General features: G+C 42.1%; 3 protein-coding genes across 7 annotated transcripts in view; all 3 read left to right on the top strand.

Annotated features, from left to right (window-relative positions):
- The window catches only part of ndr2 (nodal-related 2), a 3634-nt gene extending 3158 nt beyond the window's left edge, over positions 1-476 (top strand). The window contains exon 3 of the mRNA XM_060889032.1: positions 197-476. Within this exon, the coding sequence (XP_060745015.1) occupies positions 197-349 (153 nt within the window). The 3' untranslated portion in view covers positions 350-476. The remainder of the gene's footprint in view (positions 1-196) is intronic.
- A 1710-nt stretch (positions 477-2186) lies between these two features.
- LOC132861313 (uncharacterized) lies at positions 2187-6729 on the top strand. Of its 4 annotated transcripts, none has more exons than XM_060892808.1 (3): positions 2187-2932; positions 3035-3125; positions 6304-6729. In XM_060892808.1, exons 1-2 carry the CDS (start codon positions 2217-2219, stop codon positions 3120-3122), a joined length of 804 nt encoding a protein of 267 aa, XP_060748791.1. In that variant the 5' UTR covers positions 2187-2216; the 3' UTR covers positions 3123-3125; positions 6304-6729. The 4 variants fall into 4 exon arrangements, with proteins under 4 accessions (XP_060748791.1, XP_060748783.1, XP_060748766.1 ...); XM_060892800.1 differs by having other exon boundaries at positions 3027-3125; XM_060892783.1 differs by having other exon boundaries at positions 2187-3125.
- Positions 6730-12096: 5367 nt separating this feature from the next.
- lrrc20 (leucine rich repeat containing 20) lies at positions 12097-18188 on the top strand. Of its 2 annotated transcripts, none has more exons than XM_060889010.1 (5): positions 12097-12167; positions 13880-13969; positions 14904-15053; positions 16146-16313; positions 17753-18188. In XM_060889010.1, the coding sequence occupies exons 2-5, from the start codon at positions 13900-13902 to the stop codon at positions 17863-17865; spliced, it is 501 nt and encodes a 166-aa protein (XP_060744993.1). In that variant the 5' UTR covers positions 12097-12167; positions 13880-13899; the 3' UTR covers positions 17866-18188. The 2 variants fall into 2 exon arrangements, with proteins under 2 accessions (XP_060744993.1, XP_060745002.1); XM_060889019.1 differs by having other exon boundaries at positions 12133-12273.

The following is an 18188-nucleotide window of genomic DNA, read 5'->3' as shown; positions in this document are numbered from 1 at the left end:
GAGTTACTGCATCACCCTGAAGACGCTTCACTTCCTCTAACAGCACAAACCCAGTGTTTTATTCCTCTTACACCACAGCCTCTTATCAACTACTACACACTTATCTATTAAAGAATCCATCAAAGACCTTACTTCCTGTTATTATCTTCTCCTTACTACATGATCTCTGACCTGCTCTGTTCCTGTAACCCCACAGAGTTTACTGAAACACTTCCACCCGAGTCGCGTCCCCTCGCCATGCTGTGCTCCAGTGCGCACCAGCGCCCTCAGCATGCTGTACTACGAGAACGGAGAGATGATCCTCAGGCACCATGAAGAGATGGTGGTGGAGGAGTGCGGCTGTCACTGAGGGAGTGAAGGATCACGCTTCTACACCTCTGTCTGATGGAAAGAGAAAAAATGTGAACACTAACTGTATGTAGTGCACTAGATGTCCACACTAGATGTGTGGCTCCAAGTCCTTCTCCTCCATTGCGTATGCTCACTAAATAGTTATACTTTTTGTTTTTTAAGCACTGCTCATGCATTTAAATCCTGTAAATATACACTTTAATGTAAATAACGGATAAATAAACTCCTAATATTTATGTTCATATTATTTATGATTTATTTGGTTACAGAATATCCAGATAATATTATTTTTTTAATAAAGAAATACATTTTCAATAACAATTTGCTTCTATTATTATTATTATTATTATTATTATTATTATTATTATTATTATTATTATTATTAATGTGCTTGCAAAGCACATTCTTATTCTCTTGCATACTTCTTCTTGTTCTTCTTGTTCTTGTTCTTGTTCTTCTTCTTCTTCTTCCGGACACTTTTCGGTGTGTAACTTGTCCCGCAGCTTTTGTCCTAGACCCATGAATGAGGTGTCAAATCGACCGGCTCATTGAGGACAGGTGTGTTATGACTTTTATAAGCGATCCGACCAACGGTGAAAAAGCGGCCAAAAAAGTCCCCTAGAAATGAATGGGAAATTCCTGAAATTCCTTTAAGCTCTCACACACACAGCGTGCGCAGAGCTCAGGCACCGCTTCTCTCCTGTGTTCTCCTAGTGACTGTAGATGTAAAGGAGACTCTCAATACATGTAACTATCAACTCCACACTATCAATCCAATGTGTCCAAAAGTATTGGCCCCCTGGTGGCGGCACTCGACACCACGTGACGTCACATGTAGCCCCGCCCCCAAAATAAGCAAAATCAAAAATTTTGCACAACATGGACATGTCATATATCAAAACACTCAGCACGATGAGGGGAACTGACGTCACGTGTAGCCCCGCCCCCAAAATGAGCGAAATCAAAAAGTTAATAGTTAATAGGTTTGAATTCAAACCTCGAATTAAATTTTTTCATTTCTTTATTTTATTTCTATTATATTCTTATATTTTTTATATTTTTCTGTGCATTTATCAGATTAACGTTGTCATTTCAGATTAGACTAGAATTAGATTAGACATTTATAAAGTGGTTTATTTCCACATGATTATTATTGACATTTACACACTGACTCATCTGAGTGTTTGTGACTGTTACAGTTATTAGACCTTAAAAATGATGTACAGAGTCAAATAAACAATATATTCTGAATGCACACACACATACACATACACACACATACACATGCACACACACATACACATACACACACACATACACATACACACACATACACACACACATACACACACATACACACACACACACATACACATACACACACATGAGCAGCGTTTTCAGCAGCAGCAGCGTTTTCAGCAGCAGCAGCGTTTTCAGCAGCAGCAGCGTTTTCAGCAGCAGCAGCGTTTTCAGCAGCAGCGGATTTGGAGCTCTCGCTTTCATTTGTTTGCTTGGCTGAGTATCTTTACTCAATTGCGATTTATCTTGAGCTAAACTCTAACTCCTTACCCTTTGACATCTTTATTAATTTGTTTTCCCAGCGCCCGCTGCTAGCTGGTTAGCACCGCTAGCCTATTAGCCCGCTTCTGCTAGTACACACTACACACTAACTCTAAGTCTCCCATCTGCAAATACTTCTTAAAACCTAGAATAATCGCGCGATATACATTTCGATATCGTTACATCCTATTTATTTGTTTTCCCAGCGTCCGCCTCTAGCCGGCTAGCATAACTAGCCTGTTAGCCGAGTACCGCTAGTACACCTTTTACATCAATTATCTCTGTTGCTCTTACTATATAACACCATGTCGGTTACGTCTCTGCCTTTGAGTGCAGGTGAGGACACGTTCGAGCTGCACTCGGTGGAACTGGAGCTGGAGGCTGTGGAGAAGCAGATCCGCGACCTACAGGTGAAGCAGGCCGAGCTGCGGGAGCGGAAAGCAGCGCTGGAAGCCCCCCGGTCTCAGGTAAACTCCCGGCATTTAATCACTACTCCTTCCACCTCTACTCCGTGTGTTTCTCTGTCCAGGCCCAACGCACCCAGGAAGTGGCCTGGCCAGGGGCAGTTCACTCCAGCGCCGGGGCACCGCGGATCCTGGGTGCAGCAGCGGAGGACACGTGCCGGGCCCCGGTCGAGGACCTCTCCCCCTCCACCACCGCCGGTCTTCGAGATCCCCACCCGGAACCGCTTCGCCCCCCTTCGTGAGACGGACCGCGACACTGTGATCATCGGAGACTCCATCGTCCGCCACGTCCGTGCTACTGTGGCTAAAGGTAAGGCTCGCACTCACTGCTTACCTGGTGCCCGTGTTCTTGATGTCGCTGCACAGGTACCTAGGGTCGTGAGCAGAAACACCGGAGCTGTGGTTCTTCACGCCGGCTCGAACGACACCAGCCTGAGGCAGTCGGAGATCCTGAAGAGAGACTTCAAGACCCTGGTGGAGACGGTTCGCAGCACAGCGCCCACGGCGAGGATCATCGTGTCCGGACCACTTCCAACGTACCAGCGAGGAATTGAAAGGTTTAGTAGACTTTTTGCTTTTAATGAATGGCTTCAGTCATGGTGTCCGGCTCAGAATCTACACTTTATTGATAACTGGAATGTTTTCTGGGAGCGTCCTAGGCTATTCCGCGCTGACGGCCTGCACCCCAGCAGAGTTGGAGCGGAGATCCTCTCGGACCACATCTCCAGGGCGCTGCACACCTTCTGACTGGTAAGCTACGCCTTAAATTTAAATTTCAATAGCCATCCTTCACCTCAACACATCGATACAACTGCACACATACCTCTCCCCATAGAAACTGTGTCTGTTCCCCGAGCAGTGAGATTAAAAAGTAATTATGTAAGACGTTCTCGAAATAATCTTACTGTAATTAGACCAGAAAAATGCCAAAGAAACAAACAAAAACAGTTCCTAAAATTTGGGCTTCTGAACATTAGATCACTTACACCCAAAGCACTTATCATAAATGAAATAATCTCAGACAATAGCCTTACTGCATTATGCCTCACCGAAACCTGGATTAAACCAAATGACTACATCGGTCTAAATGAGTCTACACCATCAGGTTATATCTATAAGCACGAGCCTCGACAGACTGGTCGTGGAGGTGGTGTCGCCACTATCTTTAACGATTGCCTTACTGTTACCCAGAGAACACAGTATAGATTTAAGTCTTTTGAAGTGCTTGTCCTTAATGTTACACTATCGCACACGCACACGAAACAAAAATCCCTGATGTCTCTTGCGCTAGCGACCGTGTATAGACCACCAGGGCCCTACACCGATTTTCTTAGAGAATTCACAGATTTTCTTTCTGACCTACTGGTTAGCTTTGATAAAGCATTAATTGTAGGAGATTTTAACATTCATGTTGACGACACAAATGATGCGCTAGGACTCACATTCATGGACTTACTAAACTCACTTGGGCTCAAACAAAATGTCACTAGAGCAACTCACCGTCGTAATCATACGCTAGATTTAATAATATCACACAGAACAGATGTCACTGATATAGATATCATTCCTCAAAGTGATGATATCACAGACCATTATCTCATAATGTACACACTACCTGTAGAACAGGCTAACTGCGTTTCACCACGTTATCGTCTCGGTAGAACTATTATTCCGACCACTAAAGACAGATTCACAAATAACCTGCCTGATCTGTCTGGACTTCTTACTGCACCCTTAAACACAGACGACCTAGATGAAATTACTAACAGCATAGGCGCTATATTCACTAGCACACTAGACACTGTTGCCCCAATCAGATTACAGAAGGTTAGAGATAAAACGCTTGCACCATGGTATAATAGTCATACTCACACCCTCAAGAGAGAGACCCGTAACCTCGAGCGAAAGTGGAGAAAAACTAAATTAGAGGTTTTTAGAATTGCATATAAGGAAAGTATGTCCAGCTATAGACAGGCTCTAAAAGCAGCCAGGGCTGAGCACCTGAGCAAACTCATAGAAAATAACCAGAACAATCCCAGGTTTTTATTTAGCACAGTAGCTAGACTAACAAAAAACCAAAAATCTGAACACACAATTCCATCACAGTTCAGTAGTGACGATTTTATGAGATTCTTCACTGATAAAATCGAAAGTATCAGGAATAAAATAGGCGACGCTCAACACATAAGAGCAACTAGCATCCCGGCCTCACCTAAGGTTCTAAACACACAACTACATTGCTTTACAAGTACAGGTCAGGAAGAGTTAGTTAAACTTATTACTACAGCTAAATCAACAACTTGTTCACTAGACCCCATTCCAACTAAACTACTGAAAGAAGTGTTACATAAAGCCGGTGAGCCTCTTCTTAATATTATTAACTCCTCGTTATCTTTAGGTTACGTCCCTAAATCCTCCAAGTTGGCAGTTATTAGGCCACTCATTAAGAAACCTAATTTAGATCCTAATGGACTTTCAAATTACAGACCGATTTCACACCTTCCGTTTATGTCTAAAATACTAGAAAAGGTTGTGTCTGTTCAACTGAGCTCCTTCTTACAGGAGAACAATATCCTCGAGGAGTTTCAGTCAGGTTTCAGGCCCCATCATAGCACAGAAACTGCACTTGTTAAAGTTACAAACGACTTGTTCTTAGCTTCGGACCAAGACTGTATGTCACTATTAGTTCTACTTGACCTTAGTGCTGCATTCGACACTATAGATCACAACATTCTCCTAGATCGCTTACAAAATTACACAGGTATTCATGGACAGGCTTTAAGTTGGTTTAGATCCTACCTTTCTGATCGATACCATTTTGTAGAATTAAATGGTGAATCCTCCAGCTCATTACCAGTTAATTATGGGGTCCCTCAAGGATCAGTTCTAGGACCTCTGCTTTTCTCGATATACATGCTTCCATTAGGGAACATTATTAGAAGACATGGGATTAGCTTCCATTGCTATGCCGACGACACACAGTTATACATCTCCTCAAAACCAGATGAAATAACTAAAGTGTCCAAATTAACTCAATGCCTTAGAGAGATAAAAGACTGGATGAGCTGTAACTTTCTGTTGTTAAACTCTGATAAGACAGAAACACTACTTATAGGCCCAAAAACTAGTACACAGAAACTCTCACAACTTAATTTCCATTTAGAGGGATGTACTGTTACTAGTAGCTCGACAGTGAAAGACCTGGGTGTTATATTAGACAGTAACTTGTCTTTTGAAAATCACGTCGCGCAAACCACAAAAACAGCTTTCTTCCACCTCAGAAATATTGCCAAGCTGAGAAACATCCTGTCTGTATCTGATGCTGAGAAGCTAGTTCACGCTTTCATGACCTCTAGACTGGACTATTGTAATGCATTACTAGGTGGTTGTCCTGCATCTTTAATAAATAGGCTACAGTTAGTCCAAAATGCAGCAGCCAGAGTTCTCACTAGGACAAGAAAGTATGACCATATAACCCCAATTTTATCATCTCTACACTGGCTACCTGTTAAGTTTAGAATTGATTACAAACTGCTGCTACTTACGTACAAGGCTCTTAATGGTTTAGCTCCCATGTATCTAACTAGTCTTCTAACACGTTACAATCCTTCACGCTCTCTGAGATCACAAAACTCAGGACTTCTGGTAGTCCCCAGAATATCTAAGTCTACTAAAGGCGGAAGAGCGTTCTCTTATTTAGCTCCCAAACTTTGGAATAGTCTTCCTGATAGTGTTCGGGGCTCAGACACACTTTCACAGTTTAAATGTAGATTGAAAACTCATCTCTTTAGTCAGGCGTACACACACATAATACATCCCATAAATAAATATTGTGCACCATCACACTAGACTTGCACATTCTTATGAACAGCAGATATGTTAATCCCTCTGCACTGCTCTTCTCTTCTCCTTTTCTACCCATGCCGAGACACCCATGCTAAGATCGTCTTCCGTGCGTTGAAATTTCTGGACCTCCACTGAGACAAGGCTGACTCTGTGAGAACCCTGAGACATCTACAGATCTACCGGCTCCAGTTGGACTCTGTGATACTTGTATATTTGTAACCACACCATCTAGTGTCACCCATATGAGGATGGGTTCCCCATGAGTCTGGTTCCTCTCAAGGTTTCTTCCTTTACCAATCTAAGGGAGTTTTTCCTTGCCACTGTTGCCTGAGCCCTCAGACTTGCTCATTGGGGACAAATACACATACACACATACATACATACATACACACTGTGAACTGTATATATCTTGAATTTTTATTATATTAATTCTTTATACTTCTCCTTATGTTTATCTTTTGTTTTATGTTTATGTTCTGTAAAGCTGCTTTGTGACAATGTCCATTGTAAAAAGCGCTATACAAATAAACTTGAATTGAATTGAACACACACACACACATACACATACACACACATACACACACATACACACACATACACACACACACACACACACACACATACACACACATACACACACATACACACACATACACACATACACACACATACACACACATACACACACATACACACACACACACACACACACATACACACATACACATACACACACACATACACATGCACACACACACACACATACACACACATACACATGCACACAAACACACACATACACACACACATACACACACATACACATGCACACAAACACACACACATACACACACATACACATACACACACATACACACACACATAACACACACACTTACACACACACATACACACACACTTACACACACACATACACACACACAAACACATACACACTTACACACACACACTTACACACACACTTACACACACACACTTACACACACACACACACAAACACATACACACACACACATACAAGCACACTCATAGCTGAAAGAGGAAATCTGTAGAATCATCTGTAGTTGCTTAGCACTGCAGAATAGAACACACACAGACACACATACACACACACACACATACACACACACACATACACACTCATACACACACATACACTAATAGCTGAAAGAGGAATTCTGTAGAATCACCTGTAGTTGCATAGCACTGCAGAATAGAACACGCACACACACACACACTCACTCTCACACACACGCTACTGGAAGCCAGTGGAGGGAACGCAGCAGCGGGGTGGTATCTCTTTACCAAGAGAGTGAGTATACAGGGAGAAAAGAAGAGGACCTAATACTGACCCTGTGGGACACCAGTGGAGAGTCTGTGTGGAGCAGATGTCACTCCCCTCCATGTTACCTGATATCAGCGTCCTTCCAGGTAGGAAGTGAACCATTCCCAAGCTGATCCACAAATCCCAAGACTCCTGAGGGTGGACAAGAGAGTCTTGTGGTTGACCGTATCAAACGCTGCTGAAAGGTCAAGGAGGATAAGGACAGATGACAGTTTGGCTGATGTAGCAGCATGTAGTTTCTCAGAGACATCCAAAAGGGCTGTCTCTGTGGAATGAGCTGCTTTAAAGCCAGACTGTTGGGATCTTCGAGGTTGTTCTGTGAGAGATAGACATACAGTTGGTTGTAGACAATGTGTTCAAGAATTTTTGAAAGAAACGAGAGAAGTGATACCGGTCTGTAGTTACTGATGTCTGATGGATCCAGAGCAGGTTTCTTTAGGATGGGAATAACCCTTGCTCCCTTGAAGGTAGTTGGTGCCTGACCAGATGCTATGGATCTATTGATGATAGTGGTGATGAAGGGCAGAAAGGTCTTGTGAGATGGTCTGGAGCATAGTGGAAGGGAATGTATCCAATGGGCAGATGTAAAATTTCTTCTGCTGCTACGGTTGAGAAATGTGACAACAAAGGTGTAGGGGAATCCATACTGTGAGATGTAAGTGCAGTCGGGGCTGAAGTGAAGGTTCGGCAGATTTCCCCAATCTTCTCCTGGTAGAAAGAAGCAAAGTCTTCTGCAGTCAGGGAGGATGAAGGAGGAGGAGATGAGTAGAGAAGAGATGATGTTGTGGACCTTATGATTGTCTTGTGCTGAACCTTCAAGCTTTTCCTTGTAGAAGGAAATCTTGGCAGAAGTCACATCTGAGGAGAACTTGGCCATGAGTGTTCGGTAAGAATCAAGATCTGCATGAAGTTGTGATTTCTTCCACTTTCTCTCTTATGATCTTCGCTCTCTTCGATTGTTGCGCAACACACCTGAAAGCCAAGGAGCAGAACAAGAAGTTTTCTTGGGTTTAGTGAACATCAGGCAGAGAAAGTCCATAGTTGAAGAAAGAGATGAGAGGAAAGTATCTGTGGCCGAGTCCAAGGGTAGTGAGGAAAAAGACTCAGGATCAGGACGAGAAGAAAGAGTGCCAGAAGCTACAGAAGAACGGGAGACAGAGTGAAGGTTGCAGCGGGTAAGAGCGAGGGGGTGAGGGGTAGTTTTAGGTAGGATAGGGAGAGTGATGGTGAAGGATACCAGGTGATGAGCAGAGACGTGTAGTGGGGTAACAGTCATGTCTGTAGCTGGAGGAGGACGGGTGAAAACCAGGTCCAGGACATTGCCTCTGTGTGTGGGGATGTAGCTGTTGAGCTTCAGGGCGAATTTAGAGAAGAGTCAGGAGGGAAGAAGATTGAAGCTTGTGTGGTGGCCGTTTTGATCTAGATGTATAAAACACACTCAGACTTTTATTTTGCTGCAGCAAAAGGTGCATACGGTGCAAAGTCTACACAGAGAAGAGGCAAAATCTAGTGTTTTTGCTCTCCCTTTTGTACCCCAGGTATGTGTGTGTGTGTTTGTGTGTGTGTGTTTGTGTGTGTGTGTGTGTGTTTGTGTGTGTGTATGTGTGAGTGTGTGTGAGTGTGTGTGTATGTGTGAGTGTGTGTGTGTGTGTGTGTATGTGTGAGTGTGTGTGTGTGTGTGTGTATGTGTGTGTGTGTGTATGTGTGAGTGTGTGTGTGTGTGTGTTTGTGTGTGTGTGTGTGTGTGTGTATATGTATGAGTGTGCGTGTGTGTGTGTTTGTGTGTGTGTGTATGTGTGTGTGTGTTCATGCTTCCTCCCTGGTTACTGAAGATGTCTCCCTTTAAGTTATCACCTCAGCAAGGCCACATTCCATTTTCAGTTCTTATCGCGCTCCTGCACACACACACACACACACACACACAAACACCCCTAAAGTTCCCATGACAGTCGGAATAAAAGCCTCTTGTTCTTTCTCCCCAGTCTTTCACACAGAATACTGTAAAAGCACATAACATTATATATAAACACTGATGATATTTAAAATTTCCACTTCATTTCCCTCCAAACTATATAAAATGTTTTAACATAATCATTACTTAAGGCATTCAGTAATAGACAGTTTTATACAGAACATCAGACATCATCTTTTCCCTTGGGCTTTTAATGACATCTTCATTAACTAAAACTTAGATGCTGGATGTACTGTTTTTTCTTTAAGGGTTAGGCCTCTCTGGTTTGAGTACAGGAAAGGATAGGAAGGGAAAACTCCAATTATTAACAAAACATTCATCATCCAAACTATAGTTACAAGGTTAAGCTACAAAACTAAACTAAGGAAATGTTGCTATTTATGTGAGGGAAAGACCTCGGTCGATGGCATACAAGAAAATAAATCTAAGCAAAGCTAATTTATTCATCTACATTTGTCAACGCTGGAGCAGTTTGTGTTGGATTAGGCAGAAAGTCCATGGCTCAAAATTGTTCATTGAATTTGTCTTCTGTTCTCTCTCCAAAAACAGTTGTGCAAAGTTTCAGCTCTCTGAGTCTCAGTCTGAGACTAAGGTTCTTATCCGAAGGTTCTTAGTTTCACCCCTAGGTGGAAAGAGCGCCCTACACAACTGGTTCTGAACTCAGTGTCAATTATATCGGTGAAGTCAGTGTGATGGTGTGAATTCAGTAACTACTTTTCTAATTCCTCTCAGGTGATCTTCGACTGGTCTGTTTGTTATCACAGAGAGTTCAGCCACTAGCATGTATTTCTGATTCAGGTTACTGTTATCGGTGCTCTGCAGTCTCCTAACAATGACAGTCCTTTTCACAACAATAGGATCTTTCCCAAAAATATTGTTTTCTTTTACTGCAGGTGGGTGTAGATGTAAGGCTGCTTGTCGAAGTTCACTATTAATTTGTTGCCATAGATCCATGCCCCTTTTCCATGGGTGTCTTAGCAGATTCGTTCTTTTACTCCTGGCTTGACACTGGAACCTGTTTGCAATGGCTGGCATGGATCCACGTTGCTCTCTCTGCTATTTTCACAGCGGTGGGCAAAGTCAGCAGAATCTGAAACAGTCCCAGCCAACGCTTGGCCTTCCAGTTCTTTCTCCAGAAGTCTTTCACTACGATCCACTCACCAGGCTTCAGGTCATGCAATGTGTCTGCATGTGGTTTAGGAAGGGCGTCTTTCACCTGTCCATGAATATCATATAACACAGAGGACATGTTTGTGCAATCATTCAACATCTTCACATTCGCTGATATTGGCTCTCTGGCTTCCCGCAGGACCCACGCCTGTGGTTAACAGCCTGCCAAAAAGTATTTCACATGGACTCAGATTAGCTCTACCTCTTACTCATGCTCGGACAAGCATGTTTGCCTTTTGCCAATTTGTTTTTAGAGTGCTATTTTCTCTTTATACTGCCCCATCACTAGCAGGATGATCGGCACAGTGTTGTTTTAGGTTAAACCCTAAGTATTCACTGACCTTTTGTAGAGCCTGGTATACGAATGGGGCGTCATTATCACTGCTAATTCTCTCAGGAATTCCCCATCGTGGAATAATTTCAGTAAGAAGTGCTTTTGCTACTGCACTGACATCATGCTTAGATGTAGGGAAAGCTTCTACCCATTTAGAGAACATATCTACAATGACCAGACAGTACTTCTTATCTTCACTAGGTGTTAGCTCAATAAAGTCCATCTGTAAATGTTCAGATGGCCTTTGTGGTGGCGGATGTGTGCTCTGAGTTACCGGGATGCCTCTCCCAATGGTCAGGGATCAGCACGGACTTTTAATGATGTTAATGATGTTTTATTAACAATCAGCAGTCAGGAGTCCACCTGTTCAACATGACTATATACACACACAGTCTTATTTCTAAGTGTGAACTTGTGAAATGGACATTGTAAGTGTTCTTGAATGAGTGACATGGATGATGTATTATTATTATTATTATTATTATTATTATTATTATTATTATAGTCCAGCTGCTGGGAGCAAATCAATCACATGAGCTAAAAACAGATTAAGGACAGACCTTGTCTCAAAAGTATAAAGTGTGAACCATTTAAAAAAAGATCATTACTGGTATTAAGCGCTGCACAAAAGCCTTTTCTTGCATTCCTTTATTTGTTAACTTATTACTATCCAATAAATAAATAAATAAATAAATAAATAAATAAATAAATTTATATGACAAAATATACGACATTAAATGTAACACTGAATGGTATAATTGTCCAATGATGAGTGAGATTTAAGTTATAAATATAGGCTTCACAACAAAACCATATATATCCACCTTATTGGGCCAAATGAAATGAAAGTGTTCCCACATTTCAGATCTGTTTGTAACTCACAACAATAAACGCTCCTGAACCCGCCATACAGTAAAAGATTCCATGTAATACTCCAATACAACACAAGAGGGCGCGCCGCCGCGGGTCGCGCACGATTTTAAACGTCATTGGTCACGTGATTTTGCCAGAACGAATCGAGCTTCGATACAAAGCTTCAATAAAAACCGGTTCCTTTTTTTGACTCATTTTTTTGACTCACGCCTCGGAGCTTCGGTGTCACCGGTAACGTCACTAATAATGTATTTAAAATCATAAACACCGTGTAACAAAATATAAGAAGGTCAAATCGATTAGATTATTGTTTTATACACAGGTGAAGAGAAAACGGGTGAGAGCCGTGCATGAGGAGCTAGTGTGTGTAGTGTGTGTGTGTGTGTGTGTGTGTGTGTGTGTGTGTGTGTGTGTGTGTGTGTGTGTGTGTGTAGTGTGTGTGTGTTCAGTGTGTGTAGTGTGTGTGTGTGTGTGTGTGTGTGTGTGTGTGTAGTGTGTGTTTAGGGTGTGTAGTGTGTGTGTGTAGTGTGTGTTCAAGGTGTGTAGTGTGTGTGTAGTGTGTTCAGTGTGTGTAGTGTGTTCAGTGTGTGTGTAGTGTGTTTAGTGTGTGCAGTGTGTGTGTTGAGTGTGTGTGCGGTGTGTGTTATACTAAAACTCTGCTTTAGAGTGATTTATTTATACACACACACACACATACAGACACACACTGCTACACTCTGTTGAGTCTGATCTAAATTTAGCTGTGAGAGCTGAGGTGGTGTTGGATCTCTGAGGTTCAGTAACAGTAGAGTGTGTGTGACTTTTACACAAGTTCAACACCTGTGGGTCTTTTTACACCTGGTCACTTCATGTGTTGTCTCTGATCTGATATCTATCTGATTTGTTAAAGCTGTCCCATTTACATTAGACCACATAAACGCGTCTCGGCGAATCGGATATCGATCCGATCTTTCTACTCCCGCCCAAAATGCTAATATATTTTACCTCATTTCCGGGGTAATTGTAACAGAACACACTTTGGTGTGTGTGGTTTTCAGAACGCAACCAAAAAGAAGACAATTAAACTGGTTACGACGTTTATGTTACAAAAAACAGCGTTTAGTTTGCTGCATTTTCGCTGGAGGCAGCAGCGCGTTTTAAGCCCCGACGAGACGCCTGTGTGAAAGATCACCTGAGTGACGTACTTCTGTTTGGGAGGAGTTTAGTGCTGACGTATGTGGCTTGAACAACCACATTCATTTACACCTGTCCAGTTTCATCTGAAACACGTCCCAGACCACCTCCTGAAGGGGTTTGTACTGTCGGATTTATATCAGTCTCTAAAACGTTATAGAGGGCATTTAGACCTGGTCTTTTTACCATCGGATAGATATCTGATCACAGAAAACACATGAAGTGACCAGGTGTAAAAACCCCTGTGTAACACAATCAGTGAACTTTAAGTGCTCCTGGAACTACAGAGTCATCAGGGGTGTTTATGAACACAGTAGTATTAGTGAGCAGGTTTGGACTTTGGAGGATGTTTATAATTCTGATCACTGTGTTAATGAATGTTAATGATAATTATGACTCGAACACTTAACATTCATCTGCTCTATTAATCAGATTTATGGCCCATAAACAGGTGTGTTTGGTGTTTAGTGTGTGACGTTTTGCTTTATGTCTGTATTGGAGCTACACTGCTAATGCTGCTAACTAGCTAACAGTCTCCAGTTTATTTATCATCAGCATGTTTAAATCATCACACACTCATCTCACATTCTGTGTCATCACTCATCACATTGTCTTCTGATTCATTAACACCAGTTAATTCTCATCTGAATCGTCTGACATTAGGCCACACCCCCTCCCTGAGTACATACACCTGCAGTGTATTAGCTGATTGCTTTACATCACACTCTGGTGAAATACACACATCAGATTAAAACTGATAAACCCTTTAGATTCCTCCAGCTGGCACAGGATGGGAGAGGCGGTGGCGAATGTTGCGAGGAGAATCAACACCACGATGGAGGATGGGTTAGACACCCTGGGTAAGTGGAGGGTAAAAATAAAGGACATCTTGCTATAAGAAAACATTATTTTTTCCTCTAACAGCTTTTTAGTTCCTTTCCTCTTTTACCACAGAAATTGGTCCATTGTCAAAAATACACTTATTCCAGATTCATTTACTTCAGATTGACTTCCTGTTTACTCTTCATTAAAGCAGCTACACACTGTTTCCTCACCAGACTCTTTATTCTCTCTTTAAGTAAATTTAATATAAAACTTGCAGCTTGTCGTCTTTTGTTACTGAGAAACTGTAGAGAAGCTCTGACTGTTCCGCTGACGCTGGAGACTCCTTCCATACATGGTACACACACCTCCCGGATGGTCAGGGGGAAGTCGTAGCCTAATGGTTAGAGAGTCTGACTCCTAACCCTAAGGTTGTGGGTTCGAGTCTCAGGCCACGACTGAGGTGCCCTTGAGCAAGGCACCGAACCCCCCAACTGCTCTCCGTAAATGTCTGCCCACTGCTCCGGGTGTGTGTTCACAGTGTGTGTGTGTGTGTTCACTGCTGTGTGTGTGCACTTTGGATGGGTTAAATGCAGAGAACAAATTCTGAGTATGGGTCACCGTATTTAGCCGTATGTCACGTCACGTCATGTTACACACTCCTAAACACACTGTTGCTATAGAAACGATAAGGTTTGAATGAGTGCATAAATATAAACTTGTGTGAGCCGCGGCTATAGAAGAACGTAGCAACTTGCTGTGAATCGAGAGAATTTAAGGACCTGGGGACGAGTTGTTTAAGGAAAATAATGAAAGTCAGTGTGATCAGTAACGTCATCACGTCACTCAGTGTGTTACTGTAACTCAGTGTTCATCACTTACATATAATATGTCTGCATAATAAACACAGCATACTGATAAGAATAATATCTCTCTCTCTCTCTCTTCCCCCTCCCCTCCCTCTCCCCCCAGATCTGTCCGACTGTAAGCTAATCAGTTTCCCTGATGGTGTCTTAAAGATGATTCGTAGCTCTGCAGATCAAATACACAAAATCTCACTGGCTAACAACAAACTGAAGATTTTAGGTGGCAAGTTTTTCACCATGTTCACTCAGTTAAGAGGTAATTCTAGAGGTAAACCTGTATGTTCTGGTGTCTTCTAAACTTAATGACTGAATGACAACAAGAAGTCTTTCAGTGTTAAACAAAAGCCAGTATCTACCAGTAAAGCCAGTATCTACCAGTAAAGCCAGTATCTACCAGTAAAGCCATTTTGGAAAAAAGCTAATAACCAGTCCAGTCAGTGAGGTCATCCTCCTGATCCTCCTGGAGCAAATCCAGCACATTCACTAAACATTAAAGGTGGGGTCTCCGATGTTTGAGAAATGCTTCAAAAAACTGCGTCGGGGCGCCAAACAAAACAAAAACAAAACTAACGTGTAGCCAATGAGCAGAAAGGGGCGGTTCTTGTCAATATGCGGCGGAGAAAGCGAAGAAAGGCTTAAGATGAGGCAAGAAGTAGGACTAACAGAATACGGCTTTCTATCAATTAAAGTTCAGAATGTTAAATCAATCAATACACTTACTTGCGTTACTGTAAGTCTTTGAGCCTGAAACATGCGCACAAGCTCCAAGTCTTCTGTTTCCATGTTATCAGCAGCAACATTACGACCTCTGCCTCTAACATTACCTTTGCCTCGGGTTCTATGGGTTGACCGTCTCCTTCCGCGTGAACCGGAGCTAAACCTTTCACAGTACAACACACAGTACTACAAAAACACATTTGTATTACCATAGTATTACTCATTGTGTTCATTTATTGATAAAAAATATCCCCTCAGGCACGGTGGCTTAGTGGTTAGCAGTTGATGCCCGATGACGCCTGAGGCTCCCCGTGACCCGAGGTAGTTCGGATAAGCGGTAGAAGATGAATGAATGAAATATCCCCTCGGCCAGCTGCCCCAGCAGGTTCCGCCATAATACTTGTCTGGTGTATGTGTGGGTGGAGCGATCAATAAAGGGGTGGGACCCATTTGGGTTAGGGGCGTGTTTGTTTTGGTGATTTCAAATGTCAACATTGGCTTTTAAACAACGGAGACCCCACATTTAACACTACAGCATTACGGAACTCAAACACCGCAGTGAGATCATTAAACACTGTAGGAATGTTAATTACTGTATGATGAATATGATTGTGTGTGTATTTGTGTGTAGAATTGGATTTACAGGGAAACACGATGACTAAACTCCCAGATGCTGTTGGAGAAATGCAGAATCTCACCAGCATTGATTTATCAAACAATAACTTCAGTGAATTTCCTGAACAACTGACAAATATACACACGCTGAAGAACATCAACATGTCAGGAAACCAAATCTCAGGTACTAATATTATTATTGTTGTTATTATTATTATTATTATTATTATTATTATTATTATTATTATGAATAATATTATGCTAGTTGGTAGCTGGTATTTTATTAGCTGGCGTCTTCACTATCAGTTCATGTATAAAGTTGAGTCTGAAATAGAAAAACAAGTGACCTAGTGACATCTTATGGGAATCTCATCAGCTGGAGGTGCTCAATGCTGCTGAGATGTTCCACATGGAGATACATGGCACTGATGTAGATAGAACAACTGAGACCATAAGGATGATTTTGGACTGAAGGTGAGGCCCTCAAGTTTCCGTCAGTGAAAATCTAGAAGAACTAGAACGAAGCTCCTGTTACACAGCCGAGCAGTTACACAGTCCACAGCCGAGCAGAAGGGCCGAGCACAACCCCCGACACACCGCGGCAAGACCACCAAAATGGGGGGAGGGTGGGAAATATGCTCTGCCACAGAGCAAAAAATAAAAATATCCATAGGGCAAAGCATACGGGCCTGCAAACACCCCTCGTGGGCAAGAAGTGAGGCGGCATCCTCCACTGGAAACCAGGAAGTGAAGCAAAGTTCCCCACTGGAACAGGTGGGCGGCGATTTCGCAGGGCACCGGAAAAAATACAAAGCCAAACCAGGCTGGTGACATCCTCCGCAGGCAAGAAGGGATAATAAGCCAGTCCAGGCTAGATGCTCTCCTGCTGGGTCTTAAAGTGGCCGAATCCTTCTGTCAGGGGTGCAGGGATCAAACAGACGCAAATGCAGGATAGCTAAAATATATTGAATTAATTATTAAAACAAACAGAACTAGAACACAGACACGACAAAGGACTTGACAAGAGATGAGGATTCCACGCTGCCATAGACAACGCGGCACGACTAAATACTAAAGACAATTAGACACATAAGGGACAGGTGTGCAGAGGCGGGAAGGACACCTGAACACCAATGTAAACAAAAAAGCACAAGTCTGGGCTAAATCCTGACACACTCAGTGTTTGTAATGATTTATAATCCCACTTCCTGGTGTTTATAATGATTTATAATCCCACTCTCAGTGTTTATAATGATTTATAATCCCACTCTCAGTAATTATAATGGTTTATAATCCCACTCTCAGTGTTTATAATGGTTTATAATCCCACTCTCAGTGTTTATAATGGTTTATAATCCCTCTCTCAGTAATTATAATGGTTTATAATCCCACTCGCAGTGTTTATAATGATTTATAATCCCACTCTCAGTAATTATAATGGTTTATAATCCCACTCTCAGTGTTTATAATGGTTTATAATTCCACTCTTAGTGTTTATAATGATTTATAATCCCACTTGCATTATGTATATTAGTAGGTTCAGTAGAGATATTACAGGAAGTTTGGGATTATTACTGTATCACTCAGCTCTTTTTACCTGGTGGTTTTTCTGTCTTGACACAGAGGTCCCGTGGGAGCGTTTGTGTGCGATGTCGTCCCTGAACATTGTGGATTTGAGATCTAATTCACTTACTGCACCACCGCAGACTACACAGAACTTTACTGTCCTCACATAGACATGGATGAGGATCTCACTGGTGTAGCTCAGGATTCAGGGCTACATCCAAAATCTTCTGCTACCGTGATCATTATTATGGCAAAATAGTACTGAAATGAAGGTTACTATATTTATTACCCTTTCGGTAATGATCTGTTATTATATTCTAGTAATGTGGTGTTATTGGGGTGGAAGGTGATTTGGGACGTGGCCATGTTATCAAGACTCGAGGGTGAATCTGAAGGGAAAACTATTTGGCTTTGGAAACTTGAAAAATGTTCTGAGATTCTGGTTCTGGTTTGAAGCTGCTGTTTCTGCACTAAATAAATATTAGCAACATGA

The sequence above is a fragment of the Tachysurus vachellii genome, chromosome 2 (assembly GCF_030014155.1).
Source record: "Tachysurus vachellii isolate PV-2020 chromosome 2, HZAU_Pvac_v1, whole genome shotgun sequence".
NCBI lineage: Eukaryota > Metazoa > Chordata > Actinopteri > Siluriformes > Bagridae > Tachysurus > Tachysurus vachellii.
The sequence above is the reverse complement of the archived record's forward strand: the minus strand, read 5'-3'. Positions and strand labels throughout refer to the sequence as shown.